General features: G+C 33.2%; 1 protein-coding gene across 4 annotated transcripts in view; it reads left to right on the top strand.

The window, feature by feature from the left end:
* The window catches only part of Eda2r (ectodysplasin A2 receptor), a 63,187-nt gene that overhangs the window by 28,376 nt on the left and 19,150 nt on the right, over window positions 1-15,661 (top strand). For all 4 annotated transcript variants that reach the window (XM_005401579.2, XM_013502892.1, XM_013502894.1 and 1 more), the window contains exons 3-4: window positions 9,775-9,953; window positions 10,429-10,514. In XM_005401579.2, coding sequence (XP_005401636.1) covers window positions 9,775-9,953; window positions 10,429-10,514 — 265 coding nt within the window. The remainder of the gene's footprint in view (window positions 1-9,774; window positions 9,954-10,428; window positions 10,515-15,661) is intronic.

Genomic DNA, 15,661 nt, shown 5'->3' with positions numbered 1-15,661 from the left:
TTACACCATAGTGAGTAAGGAAGTTGGGGAAAGTCAAAATATCTTGCATTCATTAAAGAAGATATATTTCCCCAAATGTCTCCCTATATCTCTTCTGTTATATCTTATGGTTCAGAAATGCGTAATGTAACTATGTCTAACTGGGAGACTGGGAAATGAATATGTCAAACAAGAATAGGGCTTCCCATTCTTCATATGCTACCTAAAATAACATCAGTGTTTACTTAGTGAGGAAGAGGAAAGCCAGTGATGTTTGGATCAGCAGCTATCAGCATGCAAAAATCTTTTTTTGTTACCTTTATTTTTTAATTGCATTCAGGCATTATACATATCCCTGTAAATAAATTCTTGCAGAAAATTGACAGTGTTTCTTCATGCCACTTTTATATAAGTATAGCTTTCAAAGTAGGGGCTAGGGATTTAGCTCAGCGGCAAAAGCGCCTGCCTGGCATGCGCAAGGTCATGAGTTCGGTTCCCGGTACTGGAGAAAAAAAACAAAACAAAAAAAATAATAATAGTAATAATAATAGTTTTAAAACTAAATGCAATTTTAAGATGCGTGAAATATATTAGCAAATAACACTTTTGAAATGTCTGTGCTAATTTGCATTAAAATCACACTTATTTTAAACAATGCATAGAATTCCCAAGTCCCAGAAGCGTAAACCACAAATAAGGAATGCTATTTCCATTGTTTGTTAATTTTGTGTCTTTCTCTGTAATATTCAATTACTAATTAATGAGGACTTTATGGGAATTTTGCTTTTACTTTTTTATATTTTATAAAGAAACATAATAGCCTTTTTCTGTTTGTTCATTCATTGCATTTCCAGTTTTAATATCTTTCTGGTTGCTTCTTTTTGTATTCTCAATATTTATTGTTTATTGTTCATTTTCTACTCACATATGAAACCTAAGTATACAAATATATTACAGAATGTAAAATATTTTTCAGTACTTTATATAATATAAATATATTTAAAATCAGAAATGATTTTAAATTTTGTTTTTCATTTTGTCACCACCAGTGGAATTTTTAATATATTATTCTTGGTCATATTATGAATTATTTAATGAATTTATGAATTATGTTAATTCTTAATAGTAAAATACTTTGCATTCCACAAAAAATCTTGATTATAGTTTTAAATTAAATACCTTTTATGTTGTAAGGGTCTTAGTTTCTTTTCTCTTACTTAGGCAAAATACCTGACACCTAAAGTTAAGGGAGAAAATGTTTATTTAGCTCACAGTTTGTAGAAGGATCAGTCCAGATTTGGCTGGCTCCAAGGCAGGGTGGCATGGCAGACAGGCCTCTCAGAGGACAAACATTCATGACAGGCAGAAGGTAGCAAAGCAACAAGGGACATTAACAGTGTCGTTCTTCCTCTTTTATCTTATCCAAACTACATATGGTGGGTAGCTGTTATGGTTTATGTCTGTGTGTCCCCTCCAAAGCCTCATGCAACCATGGGGCAGGATATTAGAGTTGAATGATTGTGGGTGTGAGAGCTACAGCCACCCTGGGGTGGATAGTTTGCATATGTAAGGGAGAGGAAAAGAGTGCTTGATGACATTCCTCCCCCATTCCTCCCTGGTGTGTGGTTGCTGCTTAGCTGCGTTCTGCTGCCCTGAGCTGTAGCTCTTTGCCATGTACTACTCTGCCTTATAATCTGCCAAGTACGGACTGAAACTTCCACTAACTGTAAGCAAAATAAACCTTTCCTTCCTTAATTTTGGGCGTCAGGTATTTTGTCCCAGCAACGAGAGAAAAAGTAACCAAGACAGTAGCACACACACCCTTAATCCTATCGCCCTTGAACCTAGCACTGCACTGCGAATCAGTCCCAGTGTCACTCACTCAAGATCCAACCTCCTCTGAAAAGCCCCACATATGACTGCATGAGGCTTTGGGAGAACACTTGAACACAAACCATAAGTACTATTTTTGTAGAGTAATTTACAATTCTATTTTTTGTTTTCACTTTTTCAGTACATATTTTGAGTACATGATTACATTCTCTGAAGGGAATTGTTACATGTACATGACACATTTCAATTTCTTTTTTCCCTTTTCCACCAACTTCTATTATTTTTCCAGTATCAGGTTCGTTTATTTATCTTATATAGCCTTATAAAGTTAATTGTCATACAGAGACTAAAAGCTAGAATAACAGGCCAAAGAACATTTAAAAAATATAAAGCAGTTATAGTAAGCCAAGGGGCACTTTTAGATACATTGTCCATGCTGATGACTTTTCCTTTTTTTTCCTTTTATCTGTCTTAATTTCATTATATATGTAAGAGAAATTATGCAACATTTTTGCTTTTGTGTCTGAGTTACTTTACTTAAATGCATCCCTTTCCCTAAAAATGACTTAAATTTATTCTTCTTTATAGTGGAGTAGTACTCCACTGCTTATGACTACCACATATTTTTCTGCATTTATCTGTTGATGTACATATATTGTCTGCTTCCAAGTTTCAGCTGTCATGAACTATGCTGCTGTAAATATGGGTATGCATACATCACTGTGGTATGTCTTTAACTTTTTGAGGAAAATACCTAGAAGGGGAATAGCTGGGTCAAATGGAATTTCTATTTTCAGTTTTTTGAGGAATCTACACTGATTTCCATAGTGTTATATCAGTTTCCAGTCCCACCAACAATGAAGAAGTGTTCCTTTTTCTGCATAGCCTTGCCATATTTGATACTATTTGATTTCTTCAAGATAGCCTTTCTTTGTGGGGTGAAATGGAATATTGGTGTTCTTTCTATTTGCATTTCCTAAATGGCCAGTGATATTGACCATCTTTTCATGTATTTATTGGCTGCTTGTATTCTTCACCTGAAGTTAATTCATCTTGGATGCCCATTTTTGGATTGAGTCTTTAAATTTGAGAAGGGCTCTGATTTTTAGAGTTCGTTATACTACATATTAGTACTTTGAGAAGTAGCTGATGAAACTTTTTCCCATTCTGTAGACTGCCTCTTCACTCTGTTGATGATTTCCATTGCTGTGGAGAAAACTTTTAATTCGATGTGATCCCATTTGTTGATTCTTTGTATTATTTCTTGTGCAACCACAGTTTTTTTCAGAAAGTCTTTGCCTATGCCTGTGTTTTCAAGAGTGTTACCTATTTTTTCTTCTAGCACATAAAGTGTTTCTGTTCTAATGTTTATAGATCTTTGATCCATTTTTACTTTAGTTTAGTTCATGGTGAGAGATATGTGTCTAGGTTGAACATTTGGCATGTGGACTGTTAGTTTTCCCAGCACCATATTTTATCTTTCTTACAAGAAAGGGATTTGACCCAACTGCCATTGAAAACATAGCTGAGTATGCCTTGAGTAGTTTGTGCATCTTTTACTTTTTTCTATTGATCCCCAAGTCTGTTTTTCTTTCTGTTTTTTTCCAATCCATGCTGTTTTTTATCACTGTTCTTTGTAGTATAATTTGAAGTCTAGGACTGTGATGCCCACTGCCTTGTCCTGTTGTCCAGAAATGCTTTTTCAATCCTGGGTCCCTTTTGTTTCTATTTAAATCTTAGTTTTGCTTTCTCCATTTCTGTAAGGAATGTTCTTGGTATTTTGATTAAGAATGTGTTAAATCTATATAACAGTTTTGGAAGTATGGCCATTTTGACTATACTAATTCTGCCTGTTCAGGACCGGGGGTATCATTTCATTTTCTAATATCTTATTCCAATTCCTCTTTCAGAGTTTTATAGTTTTCCTATTAGAGGGGTCTTTCACTTCCTTGGGTGGGTTAATTCCTAAGTATTTCATTTTTCTTGGTGCTGGTATGAAATACATTTCTTCTCTAATTTCCTTGTTGGTGAGTTTTTATTGGTGTATAAAAATACTTTTGATTTTTGAGTGTTGACTTTTTATCCTGCTACACTATTGAATTTGGATATTAGTTCTAAGCATCTTTTGGTGGAGTTTGGGGTGTCTTTTATGTAGAGGATCATGTCATCAGCAAATAGTGATAATTTAAATTGTTTCTTCCCTGTCCATTTCTCTTTTATTTCTTTCTCTTTTCTAATTGCTCTGGCTAATGTTTTGAGGAGAGCAGAAGTGGTGACAGCAGACATTCTTAGACTAGTATGAGAATGAAATTATTTTAAATCAGCATTGTTCTATCATGTTAAAATTAAAAGTCAATGTTTTGTGCTTATAAAAGTGATAAATAGTGAAATAATTTGGGGGTCTTTATTATTTGAAAAAAACTCCTTTGCCTCTTGGTTGGAACAGAGGATTCTCAGTAAAATTTCATGTTGATTTGCACCTCTAATTTCTTAGGAAATGATTCTTCCCCTTATTCAAGAAGTGGTTACTGAGAACAGTGTAATAGTTTTTTATTTTACCCACTATGTCAATCTCTATTTTTATGATTATTTTACTTAGAAAATTTATATTTAAGGGCTTAAAACTGCCATTTTATTGTTTGTTTGTTTCTGTGTTTCTTTTTCCTCTTTGTATTTTCTTGCCTTTCGATGGGTTACATGAGTATTTGTATTGATTTCTTTGCAGTGTTTTTAAAGTATACATGTTATTTCTTTGGAAGCTGTTCTTGGTATTAGCATGTACATATATGACTTTTCAGAATCCATTGATAACTTTTTACCACTTTTAGTGAAGAATGGAAACATCACTTCTGTTTAGGTTCCTTTACTTTTGCAACTTTATATATCACTGTCATAAGAATTCACATATTTTGTTATATTTCTTTGATCATGAATATCATTTATTAACTTCATGAAGAGAAAGACTGCTCAATTTATATACAAATAATTTTGTGTTTTCAATGTGTATTCTTCTTTCCAGATGCCTCAATTGTCATAATTTTCTTTTTGTTTGAAGAATTCCCTCTGGCTCTTTTTTAAAGAGGTCTACATATTCCTTTAGTTTTCCTTTGGCTGAGAATGTATTTCTTTCCTCTTCATTCCTGAAGAATATTTTCACTGGATATAGAATTTGTAGTTGGCAGTTCTTTTCTTTCAGTACTTAAAAAATGTGTTGTTTCCTTCTGTTCTCCATGGCTTCAGAAGGAACTCACTGTCATCTGAATTTTTTGCCTTTATAGGTAATACAATTTCTTTCTAGCTATTTTCAAGTTTTTTCATTAGTTTTTAGGAATTTCATCATGGTATGCATTAGTTTATATTGCATTAAACTTATTGTATTTGTGATCTACAGATCCACTCAAGTCTTTTTGCCAAATTTATGAAGTTTTCAGCTTTTATTACTTTGAAATTTTTTTCAGGCAAGAATTTTTTTCTTTACATGAGACCCCAATGATATGATTGTTTGATATTTTGTTGTACACCTACAGTTGCCTGAGGCTTCATATATTTTTTGCAGTCTGTTTTACCCTTGATGTTTATATTGTCTGCATTCTGTTTTTCTATCGTCAGGTTCACTAAATCCTATCACCTGTGATCTCTTTAATATTGAGCCCATCCAGTGATTTTTTTTGATATTTAAATTTTTATTTTTGTAATTTCCATCTGGTTCTTTTATAAAATAACTTCAATTTCTTTGCTGAGACATTCCAGTTTTTCTTTTGTTTCAAGATAATTTGTAATTGCCTATTGAAGATTGTTATTATGAGGGCTTTAAAATCTTTACCAGATAATTTCAAAATCTGATTTATCTAATTTTTGCTGTTAGATTATTACTTTTTCTACTTCATGTTATGCTTTTCCCAATTCTTATGATAGGTAATATTTTATTGTTTAATGTGCATTTTGTCAACTATGCTAAGAGACTTGGACTCAAATTCCCATTGAAATATTTCATTTTAGGAAGCAGTCATCTGTTTAGGTTTAATATGTATGTCCTGGTCTACTTTTTGTAGGCAATTACAAAGACAATTTAATTTAAACCTATTGTAGTGTTATTTTTGGTCTCTGTGTCTTCTATTATATAACTAGGCTCCCGCTACTCTTGGAAGATGCTGCCTGAGTTTGGAAGCAGTTTCTGTTGGCCATGTCTTTTGAGTCATTTGGTGGAAGTAAGGAAATCTTTTAGCTGTAGAGAAGAAAACTTCAGACTGGGCTGTTGCTTATATTAGAATAATCCATTCCCCTGAATCCTACCTACTTGTCTCTATGTGGATTAGTTTACACAAGCTACCCAGGTTTTGTGACAAAAACACTTGGGCTGGAAGTTTGCTTATTTCTGAAATAGCATTGATAATTCAACCTTAAAAACGTTTATGGAGAATAACTAAATATGTAATTTCATGAGGGGAGGGAGTTTTATCTGCTTGGTTCCATAATTTAGTCACAATTTCCAGAATAGCATCCCATTACATACAAGGTGTTTAATATGTGTTTCCCAAATTAATCAGTACAATGAAGAGTAGTGCAACAGATCAATCAGTCAATTTACTGGTTGATTCTCTAATAAGTGAGTAAGTGAAGTGCCATACTTAGGTCTTCTGATACTAGTGCTTTAGACATCATTATAATTTGCTTTCCCTAAAAGTAGTACTTTATGTTCTTTTGTTTATTGCAATTTAATATGTGATAGGCACAATGACAGATGATACATATATACATATATATGCAAATGTACAATCTTAAACTCATATATGATCTGTATATATACACATTTATTTTAAGCTAATTTATTTCATTTAGTTTAACACATATAGGGATTGCTTTAATTGTAATTTAACCTTGTTTTATATTTATTATAAAATATTTATATGATCCCCAATTCAAATCTATAAAATACATCAAAGTGCATATTCACAAAACTCTCATTTATATTCTTATCCCATTCAACGTTTTTCTTTCTTCCCTTTTCAGGTAATTCCCCTCCTCTTTGTTCTGTTTTTTTTCTTTGTTTGTTTTACATTTTAGTTTGATGATATAGCCTTCTAGTGTTTGTTTTTGTAATATAAGCAGAACTCTGTGTGTGTGTGTGTGTGTGTGTGTGTGTGTGTGTGTGTGTACCTGGGCCAAATCCCTGATTTTTGGATAACAGTTAGAACACTTTATTTTTTTTTCACTTGACAATATATCTAGAAATTCTACACATTGTATTATTCATAGATACTCCTCATTCCTTTTTACAATGAAAACACTTCCTTATGCATGTTATGTACTTTATTGACTGACACTGGGTTACTTCCAGGCTTTTCCTATTATAAATGGTGTTGCATTGAATAGCCACATGCATGCAATTTTTTGGTAGTTTTGACATTGCATCTATGGGATAAATTTCTAAATATAAGATTTTTGGGTCAAAGAGTAATTGCATAATTTTGTTAAATTGTTTCTATATGGGATTGTGGCATTTTGTACAGCTATCAACAGTGCATCAGTATTCCTGTTTCTCTGAAACCTAATCAACATAGCATGTCATTAGATTTCTGCAGTTTGGTCAGTCTGATGAGCAAACAATGGTACTTTATTAATTTTTTCTTTTCATTTCCCTTATTCTGAGCAAAGTCAATTATCATTCAACTGCTTAAGAACCATTTATGTTTTTCCATGAATTCTATGTTTACCTTCTAAAGAGTTGGTTTTTCTGTAATGTTTATAAGTTTTAGGGATATAAATCTTAAGCTTGTGATGTAAGATACATATATATTCTTTGTTTTCTCCTGTCTTTTTTGATAAATCTTTTGTCATATGAACGTTTCCTTACATTTTTATGTAATTAGAATTATTTATCTTTCCCTTATAGATTCTGGACTTTTAAGTTATAGTTAGGCAGATTTCTGCATTCCAGATTAATGAGAAATTCACCTATACTTGTTTTAATAATTGAATTTTAATTTTTATATACTTACATATCTATTGTACTTAAAATTTATTCTTCTTTTACTGTGTGAAGAATGGGTCAAAATGTATTATTTTTCGCATAGCTGTTCAGTCATTTAATGCAAATATTAAAAGTGCAACTCTTCCCTTTTGAGATGTTTTCTTTGTTTATTTGGTCAGATCATGTGATCTTAACAAACAGAAGAGTTAGTTAACATTTTCTATTTGATTCACAAGAAAATTCAGGCCTACTGCCTTGCCTGAAGTCACATTGCTGGTTAGTGGAAAAGGTAGGAATTAAACTAGATCCTGTGGACACTAGATCAGGGCTTTTCATCAGTACACTATATTTCCTATTACTTTACTCCTGAGCCCACTTTGTAAAGCAGAAATAGAAGCTATAACCATTCTCATAGTTCATATAAGTTAGCAGAGGCTTCAAGAAGCCTTTTTTTCTTTCTTTCTCAAGAAGTCTATCAGTAAAATGATGACAGTCTATGTCAAATGCTCCAGGAATGCAACAGAGACAGGATCATTGTGAATGGGGCTGTAAGACGAAAGTGAGCAGATAAAGGCACAGGAGGGCAGCAGTGTTTAGAGGCTGGCTGGTGCTCATTTTTTACAGCCCTGGGAAAGTGCAACTTAGATATTATATTAGTTAAGGTAATGCCAACTGATATAGCAAATAAATACTCAAATTTTACAACATAACAGATTATGTGAGTATATTTCTGACTCAGTCCAATAAGCATTGGGGAATGGAAGGATTTCTCTGTCATTGAGCAACTCATGCTTATGGAGGCTCTGCCATTTACCAAACAGCTTCATTGAAGAGCAGATTATGTACCATATAGTTCACCTATTTAAAGCATTGTGTATATTACATTATTCATTTTTCATTGTAGTAAAATAATAAGATAAAATGTGCTATTTAACCTTTTTAAGTATTTAATGCATTGTCATTAATCACATGAACAGTGTTATACAAGTATCACCATTTTCTATTTCCAAGACATCTTCATGTCCACAAAGAGAAAAATCTCTATGTACTAAGCAACAAAAAACTATGAGCTTAGACTGTCAAGAACTGGACGAAGTTTTACAGACCATCTAGTAAAATCTTCACAGGTTTTGGGACCTCTAATGTCCTGAAAGCCTATATGGATGGAAGGTCCTTGTCAGAGTGTCACTTGAGCTGATATCAGAGTTGAAACAAGAGCAAGCTAGATCATTTATATCTCATCAATAACATTGACATTTACCCATTTTTTTTACCATGACTTAAAGTAAAAAATAATTTTAATCACAACTTGACACACATACTTAGCTATGTTTTATTTTTATCTATAAAAATGTTATAAAACAGAGGTGAGTAGTAATTATAGTGATTTGTCAGACATGTACTGCTCCCCACCTTCTGATACACTGTAAAATTACACTTTTTATACCGTTTGTAGTTAAGAATGATCACGGTGGCCTATGACATGAGCAAACTGAAATGGGCCATTTGGGGTTGGGAAGATTTTAAGAGCCAGTGTGTTGAGCTCACAATGCTCTCTTTACCTTGCTGCTCCTATCACGAAAGCACAAAGATGAAACCTCTGTATGTACAGACCCAATAAAGATAATACATAATAGAGCTTGGAAAATCCCCAGCAAATGGTATGAGAAAATATCTTTCTTTGTTCTTTTAAGATATAGAGATTTGGGGTTTGCTTTTTGCCTTCGTATAACTTAACCTATGGTGACTGTTATAAATACTTAGCTTGACCTCATGTTATGCGCTATAATACTTGATAGCATTATTTTATTCTGTTCCATTTCAATTTTCAATTCTGGCTGCAACCCTAGTGAATTGATTTTATGATCTAATAATAGGGTTGCCTCTTGGGGTTTGAAAAATACTACTCTATTCTATGATCAGTTGTCCCATAGGTGATCCTCTCTACAAGCTTCTGTAGAGCAACATTAGTGACTCCCATCTCTCCGCAGGATTGTGGTTATGGAGAAGGTCGAGATGCATACTGCACAGCCTGCCCTCCCCGGAGGTACAAAGACAACTGGGGCCATCACAGATGTCAGAGTTGCATCACGTGTGCTGTCATCAATCGTGTCCAGATGGCCAACTGCACAGCTACCTCTAATGCTATCTGTGGGGACTGTCTTCCCAGGTCAGTCCATTATATTAAACCAAACTTTTCTATGCCATTTTAGTTTAGCTCATTGATGCCTCTATCATCCTTACATCTCATAGCCTAGTCAAACTATTATATATATATTTGGGCTCCCAAGATCCCTCTATAAAGTGTCTACAACATTGTCAGCCACAGATAGATACTTAACAGCTTTTTCATCATGCTGGCAGTCAGAGCCCATGCCCAAGTTTTAAAGTAAATCTCATTGTAGGAATAAAAGAAATTATGAAACACTTGGGATCAAAGCACCTGTCCCAAGTCTTATAGAATTAGCGACCTTTTTGCCTATAATGTGTGGTAAATGAGCAAAGAGAATGTCTGAGTTAGAATCAAACATGAAGGTAGGGACCTTTTCAGAAGTAGGCTCAGGTTAATTATGGTCTTAGGAAGGACTGATCTAAGTGCATTGCTTGTTTCATCATTGTACCATTCCTTATTGCTCTAACCACAGGTTCTACCGAAAGACGCGTATTGGAGGCCTGCAAGACCAAGAATGTATACCATGCACGAAACAGACCCCCACTTCTGAGGTTCAGTGTGTGTATCTACTTCTATTCTCTCCCTTCTTCCTTACCCCTTCATGTGATAGCAAGGCAGGATAAGAAAGACTACATGGAGAGGGGATGAGTACTCCAATGAACTTCATTCTGCAAGGGAGTCAGAGTTGAATTCTGGTTTTAAATGTAATCTCTATATTACCCTCTACAAGTCCTTCAAATACACTGAACTTCATTTTCTTAATGTGAAAACATGTAGCTCATGATAAATCATTTTTCTTAAAGCACTATGGGATTGTTGTCTAGATCTCATGAAATAATATTAAAAAGAAGAAATTATAATATTTGGACACTTATAAATGAATTATTGTTATTGTCTTGTTTTACAAGGTGTATAGAAATTCCTAGGTCTTAAGAGTCATAAAAAGCTGAACAAAGTTGTATAATGCATTAACATTAGTCGCCATTTTAACATTAGTCATCATTTATAATGCATCACCATTTTCTATTTCCAATACTTTTTCGAATCCCCAAAGAGAAAACCTGTACCCACTAACCAACAAAAAATCTATGACAGGTATCAGGCCTTTCTCCTATTGAGTTTAGGCTGTCAAAACTGGAAGAACCTTTACACACCATTAAAACGTCCACAGGTGGCCAGACATGATGGTAAACACCTGCAAAAAACTGGTGAGGCTGAGGTAGGAGGATTGCCATGAGTTTGAGGTCAACATGGGCTACATTGTGAGATCAAGACCAGCCTGGGTTACATATTGAGACCCTGTCTCAAAAATCCACAAACATAAAACAAACAAATAACAAATCTCCACAAGTGTTGGGACCTCTAATCCCCTAAAAGCCTGTTTGGGTGGAAGATACTTGTCAGAGTGTCACTGAGTTGATACCAAAGTTGAAACAAGAGCCAGCTAGATCTCTCATCTATACCATTTGTATTCAATCCTTTTTTCCATAATTTAGAGTAAGAAAATAATTATTAATAACAGCCTGACATATACTTAGCTATATTTTATCTGAAAAAATGTTATAAGCAGAGATGAGTAGTAATTAGAGTGATTACAGTATTGTCAGATAGGTACAGCTTCCCACATTCTGGTACACTGTAAAATTATACTATGACCAGATGAACCCAATCTACCTAGACAAACTTTTCTACATCATTTATTTTACCTCTTTGATGCCTCTGTCACCGTGACCACTAATAACCTAGACAAAGTATTCTAACTATCCACATCATATACTCTTTCGGCTCCCAGAGGGGAGAAATAGTGTATTCCCACAATATACATGCCTCTGTAAAGTGTTCTGGACATTGTCAGCCGCAGATAAATACTTCACAGCTCTTTCATCATGCTAGCACTCAGATCCCAAGTCCAGTATATGCCTACATCACTAATCTTTTATGTCATTTTATGTCTACCACATATCTTCTCTTATTCTTCATAAATTATTGATCATGTCTTAAAGTGATGAAATATTTAAGACAAATATTTCAAAATGCACAGAAAATTAAAGTGCTTAATTACTCAAGATACAAAGATAATAAATCTTAACATTTTGTATATTTATTTTAAATATTTTTAAAGAACAAAGATTCTACACGTATACTAGCATTTCCTTTTAGAATCTCAGAGTCCCATTTTCTCCCTACCTGTGCAGCCACAACCTCTATCCTGAAGTTGTATGCATCCTATTGTTAGGCTATACTACAACAACAAATGAACCCTCAAATCTAAGTGAGTCAGTCAGTACAATGAAAGTCACTACTCCCAGGTATTTTTCCATTGTGTGACTTTGCCTTCTAGACTGTAGATTACAGACCAATGGCACAGTTGAAGAGATGGAGGAGAAATACTGCTTTTTAATTGCCTCACTGTAGAAGTATGACACATTATTAACATGTGCCTTGCATTGGCCAGATATATTCTGAAGACCTTTATGAAGGGATGTAATGGGAATGAAGGGGCACAAAAGGAAACTGGTGAAAAGTATGACTCTTCTGTACTCTTTTCTAATTTTTAGTACTTCTACTATTTTGTCATATATATGCGTATTCCTGAGTAAAATGTTATTATTTTGTACATTATAATGTTTATAATTCATATTATAATATAAATCTGTAATATAAATTATATAATATGAATTCTATCAAGCTATATACTCTTATTTTCAGCTTCAAAGATTTTTTCAATTTTTACTTTATTATTGTGTATTTGCAGCACATAATTACATTGCTTGTAGGGAGCTGGTATATGTGCATAATGCATCTTAATTCTCTTATCACCTCCCTCCCCTGCGTGCCTTTCCTCAATCTGTTGGTTGCCTTCCCTTTAGTAAAAGATCTATCTCCTTATTTCATGTATTTTTTATTTTGCACTTGATTGATATTTTGGGGTTTTCATATATGAGAAACCAGGCAGTATTTTTCTGGATTTTTTTTATTTTAAAGGGAAAAACAAACAATAAAAACAATGATATAGAATTTCAAAACAGTATAATAGGAAATTAACAATGGTTATTATATTGTATATTTCTATCTTAAAAGTATTTGCTCAGATTACAAGATATAGGCATGCAAAACTGATCAAAGAATATAAACACTAATTGTTTCTTTCAATTAACTAATATAAATTAGTAGTATAATTATCTTCGTTACCCTGTGTATATATATATTTTTTTCTTCCCCATCCCAGTTCTTTCTTCTTGAGTAGTTTTTTTGCCTTTCACTTGGCAATATTTAAGCTTGTGTGTCTGATGTATTTTACTCAAAATTAAGGTATCAAGGTGAGCCACTTTTCCTAAAAGTAACTCAAATTTATAATTCTTTATGGCAAAATAGTACTCCATTGTGTATTTTATTTTTTTAAATTTAAAGAGAATAAAAAATAATAAAATAACAATGACATAGACAAAAACAAAAACAATGAAAATGATACAGGGTTTCAAAACAAAATAATAGGAATTAACAATGGTTCTTATATTACATATTGTCATCTTCAGTGAAATTGCTCAGATTACCAGATGTAAGAATGGAAGACTGACCAAACCATTATAGAGACTTTAAAAAAATGAAAAAAGAAAAACATTAGAAACGAAACAGAGTTTCACTAGACAATATGGTAGGAATTCACCAATGGTTGTTTTATTGCATATTGTTGTCTTCAAATTAGTTGTCCAGATTACCAGATATAATTATGCAAAATTGGTCAAAAAGTAAGCATTAACTGTTCCTTTCAACAGACGATTAGACATCAGTTGTACAGTTATCACAGCTATCCTTCTATATACTTATATATTTTCCCTTCCTTCTTTCTTTTTCTCTTTTCCTTCATCCCAGTTGTTCCTTCTTTTGAGCACACATTTTTATTAAGTTTATTGGTACATTTTAGGTATATATCATGATCACATTCATCACAGGGAATTTGTACCTGTGCATGATATAACTTGATTAGTTTTTTTCCATTCCCCTACTCTCCCACCAACCTCTTTTCCCCTCCTTATTTACAAAAAATTTGTTTCTATTTTTTTTCTTTCTCATCACATTTTTTCCCATCCTGTCTTTCACCCTCCCCCTTCCTAGTTCTCCTCCCCATTTGAGCATTTTCTTTCTATTTCACAATATCTATTATATAGTTTGGTCCTTACTTCCACTTTCAGGTTCTCACACCAGAGAAACAATGTGGTTTTTACACGTGTGTGTCAGATTTATTTCACTTAACTGTATGGTCTCAAGGGACCTAGAATTAGCTAGTAATGTCTCAAGCTTGTGTTTCTTTATGGCAGAGTAGTACTCCATTGTATATAAAAAAACCCATATCTTCTGTATACATTCACTGGTGCATGGGCATTTGGGTTGTTTCCAAAATGTAGCTATTAAAAACTGTGCCAGTAATTTGAAGACAACAATATGCAATATAACAACCATTGTTGAATTCCTACCATCTTATTTAGAGAAACTTTGTAGCATTTCTAATTTTTATAACTTTTATTTTCTTTCATTATTTGATCAATCTTGCATTCTTACATCTGATAATCTGAGCAACTTCATTGAAGGTAGCAATATGTAATATAACAACTGTTGTTAATTTCCTATCATCTTGTTTTGAAATTTTGTATTGCTTCTATTGTTCTTGTGTTGTTTAGTTTTTGCCTTTGTTGCTCTTGCTGCTTTGTTCTTGTTTATTCTCTTTTAAAAAAAAAATCTGTGCCACCGTAAAGATGAGTGTGTATATATCACTGGGTAATGATGCTTTTACTTCTTTTGGGAAGGAGCAAAGAAGGGGTATAGCTGGGTTGAATGGATCCTCTAGTCCTGGTTTGTTCAGGAATCTCCACCCTGACTTCCACAATGGTTGCATCAGTGTATGCTGCCACCAGCAGTGAAGGGTTCCTTTTCCCCCCAGCTCTGCCAGCCTTTGTTTTTGGTTGATTTTTGATAATAGCCATTCTTCCTGGGATGAGAATCTTAAGGTTGTTTTAATTTGTATTTTTTGAATGACAAATGATGTTGAAAATTTTTTCAAACATTTATTTCCCATTTCTTTTTAAAAGGGAAAATAATAATAGTAATTAAAATAAATAAAACTAATACAGAATTTGAAAATAAGGTGATAGTAAATTAACAATAGTTACTATAATGCATATTGTTATCTTCCAAGTAGTTGCTCAGATTACCAGATATAGGCATGTAAGATTGCTCAAACAATATAAGCACTAATTTTTCCTTTCAATGCATTAATAGAAATTTGTAGTGCAATTATCTTAACATATATATATATATGTATAAAACACTCATTCTAGTAGCTTTCCCTTTCACAAAATATATTGTACTTTTTTGATCTTATTTCCTTTTTCAGTTTCTTTCACTGAGGACACAATATGATGTTTACATATGTGGGTCTGATTTATTTCACTTATGAATATCATCTCTAGTTGCATCCATTTACCTATAAAAGCCTAGAATTTATCTTTCTTTATAGCTCCATTGTATAAAAATACCACATCTTTTTTATCTATTCCTTGGTTGATGGGCATTTGAGTTGTTTCCAAGAATTAGCTACTACAAATTGTGCTGCTATAAACATGGCTGTGCATATGTCACTGTAGTATGGTGTTTTCAATTCCTCTGTAAAAATACCCAGAAGGTGAATAGCTGGGTTAAATGAGACT

The sequence above is a fragment of the Chinchilla lanigera genome, unplaced genomic scaffold, assembly GCF_000276665.1.
Source record: "Chinchilla lanigera isolate Chin_1 unplaced genomic scaffold, ChiLan1.0 scaffold00074, whole genome shotgun sequence".
NCBI lineage: Eukaryota > Metazoa > Chordata > Mammalia > Rodentia > Chinchillidae > Chinchilla > Chinchilla lanigera.
This window is presented reverse-complemented; position numbering and strand designations above follow the sequence as displayed.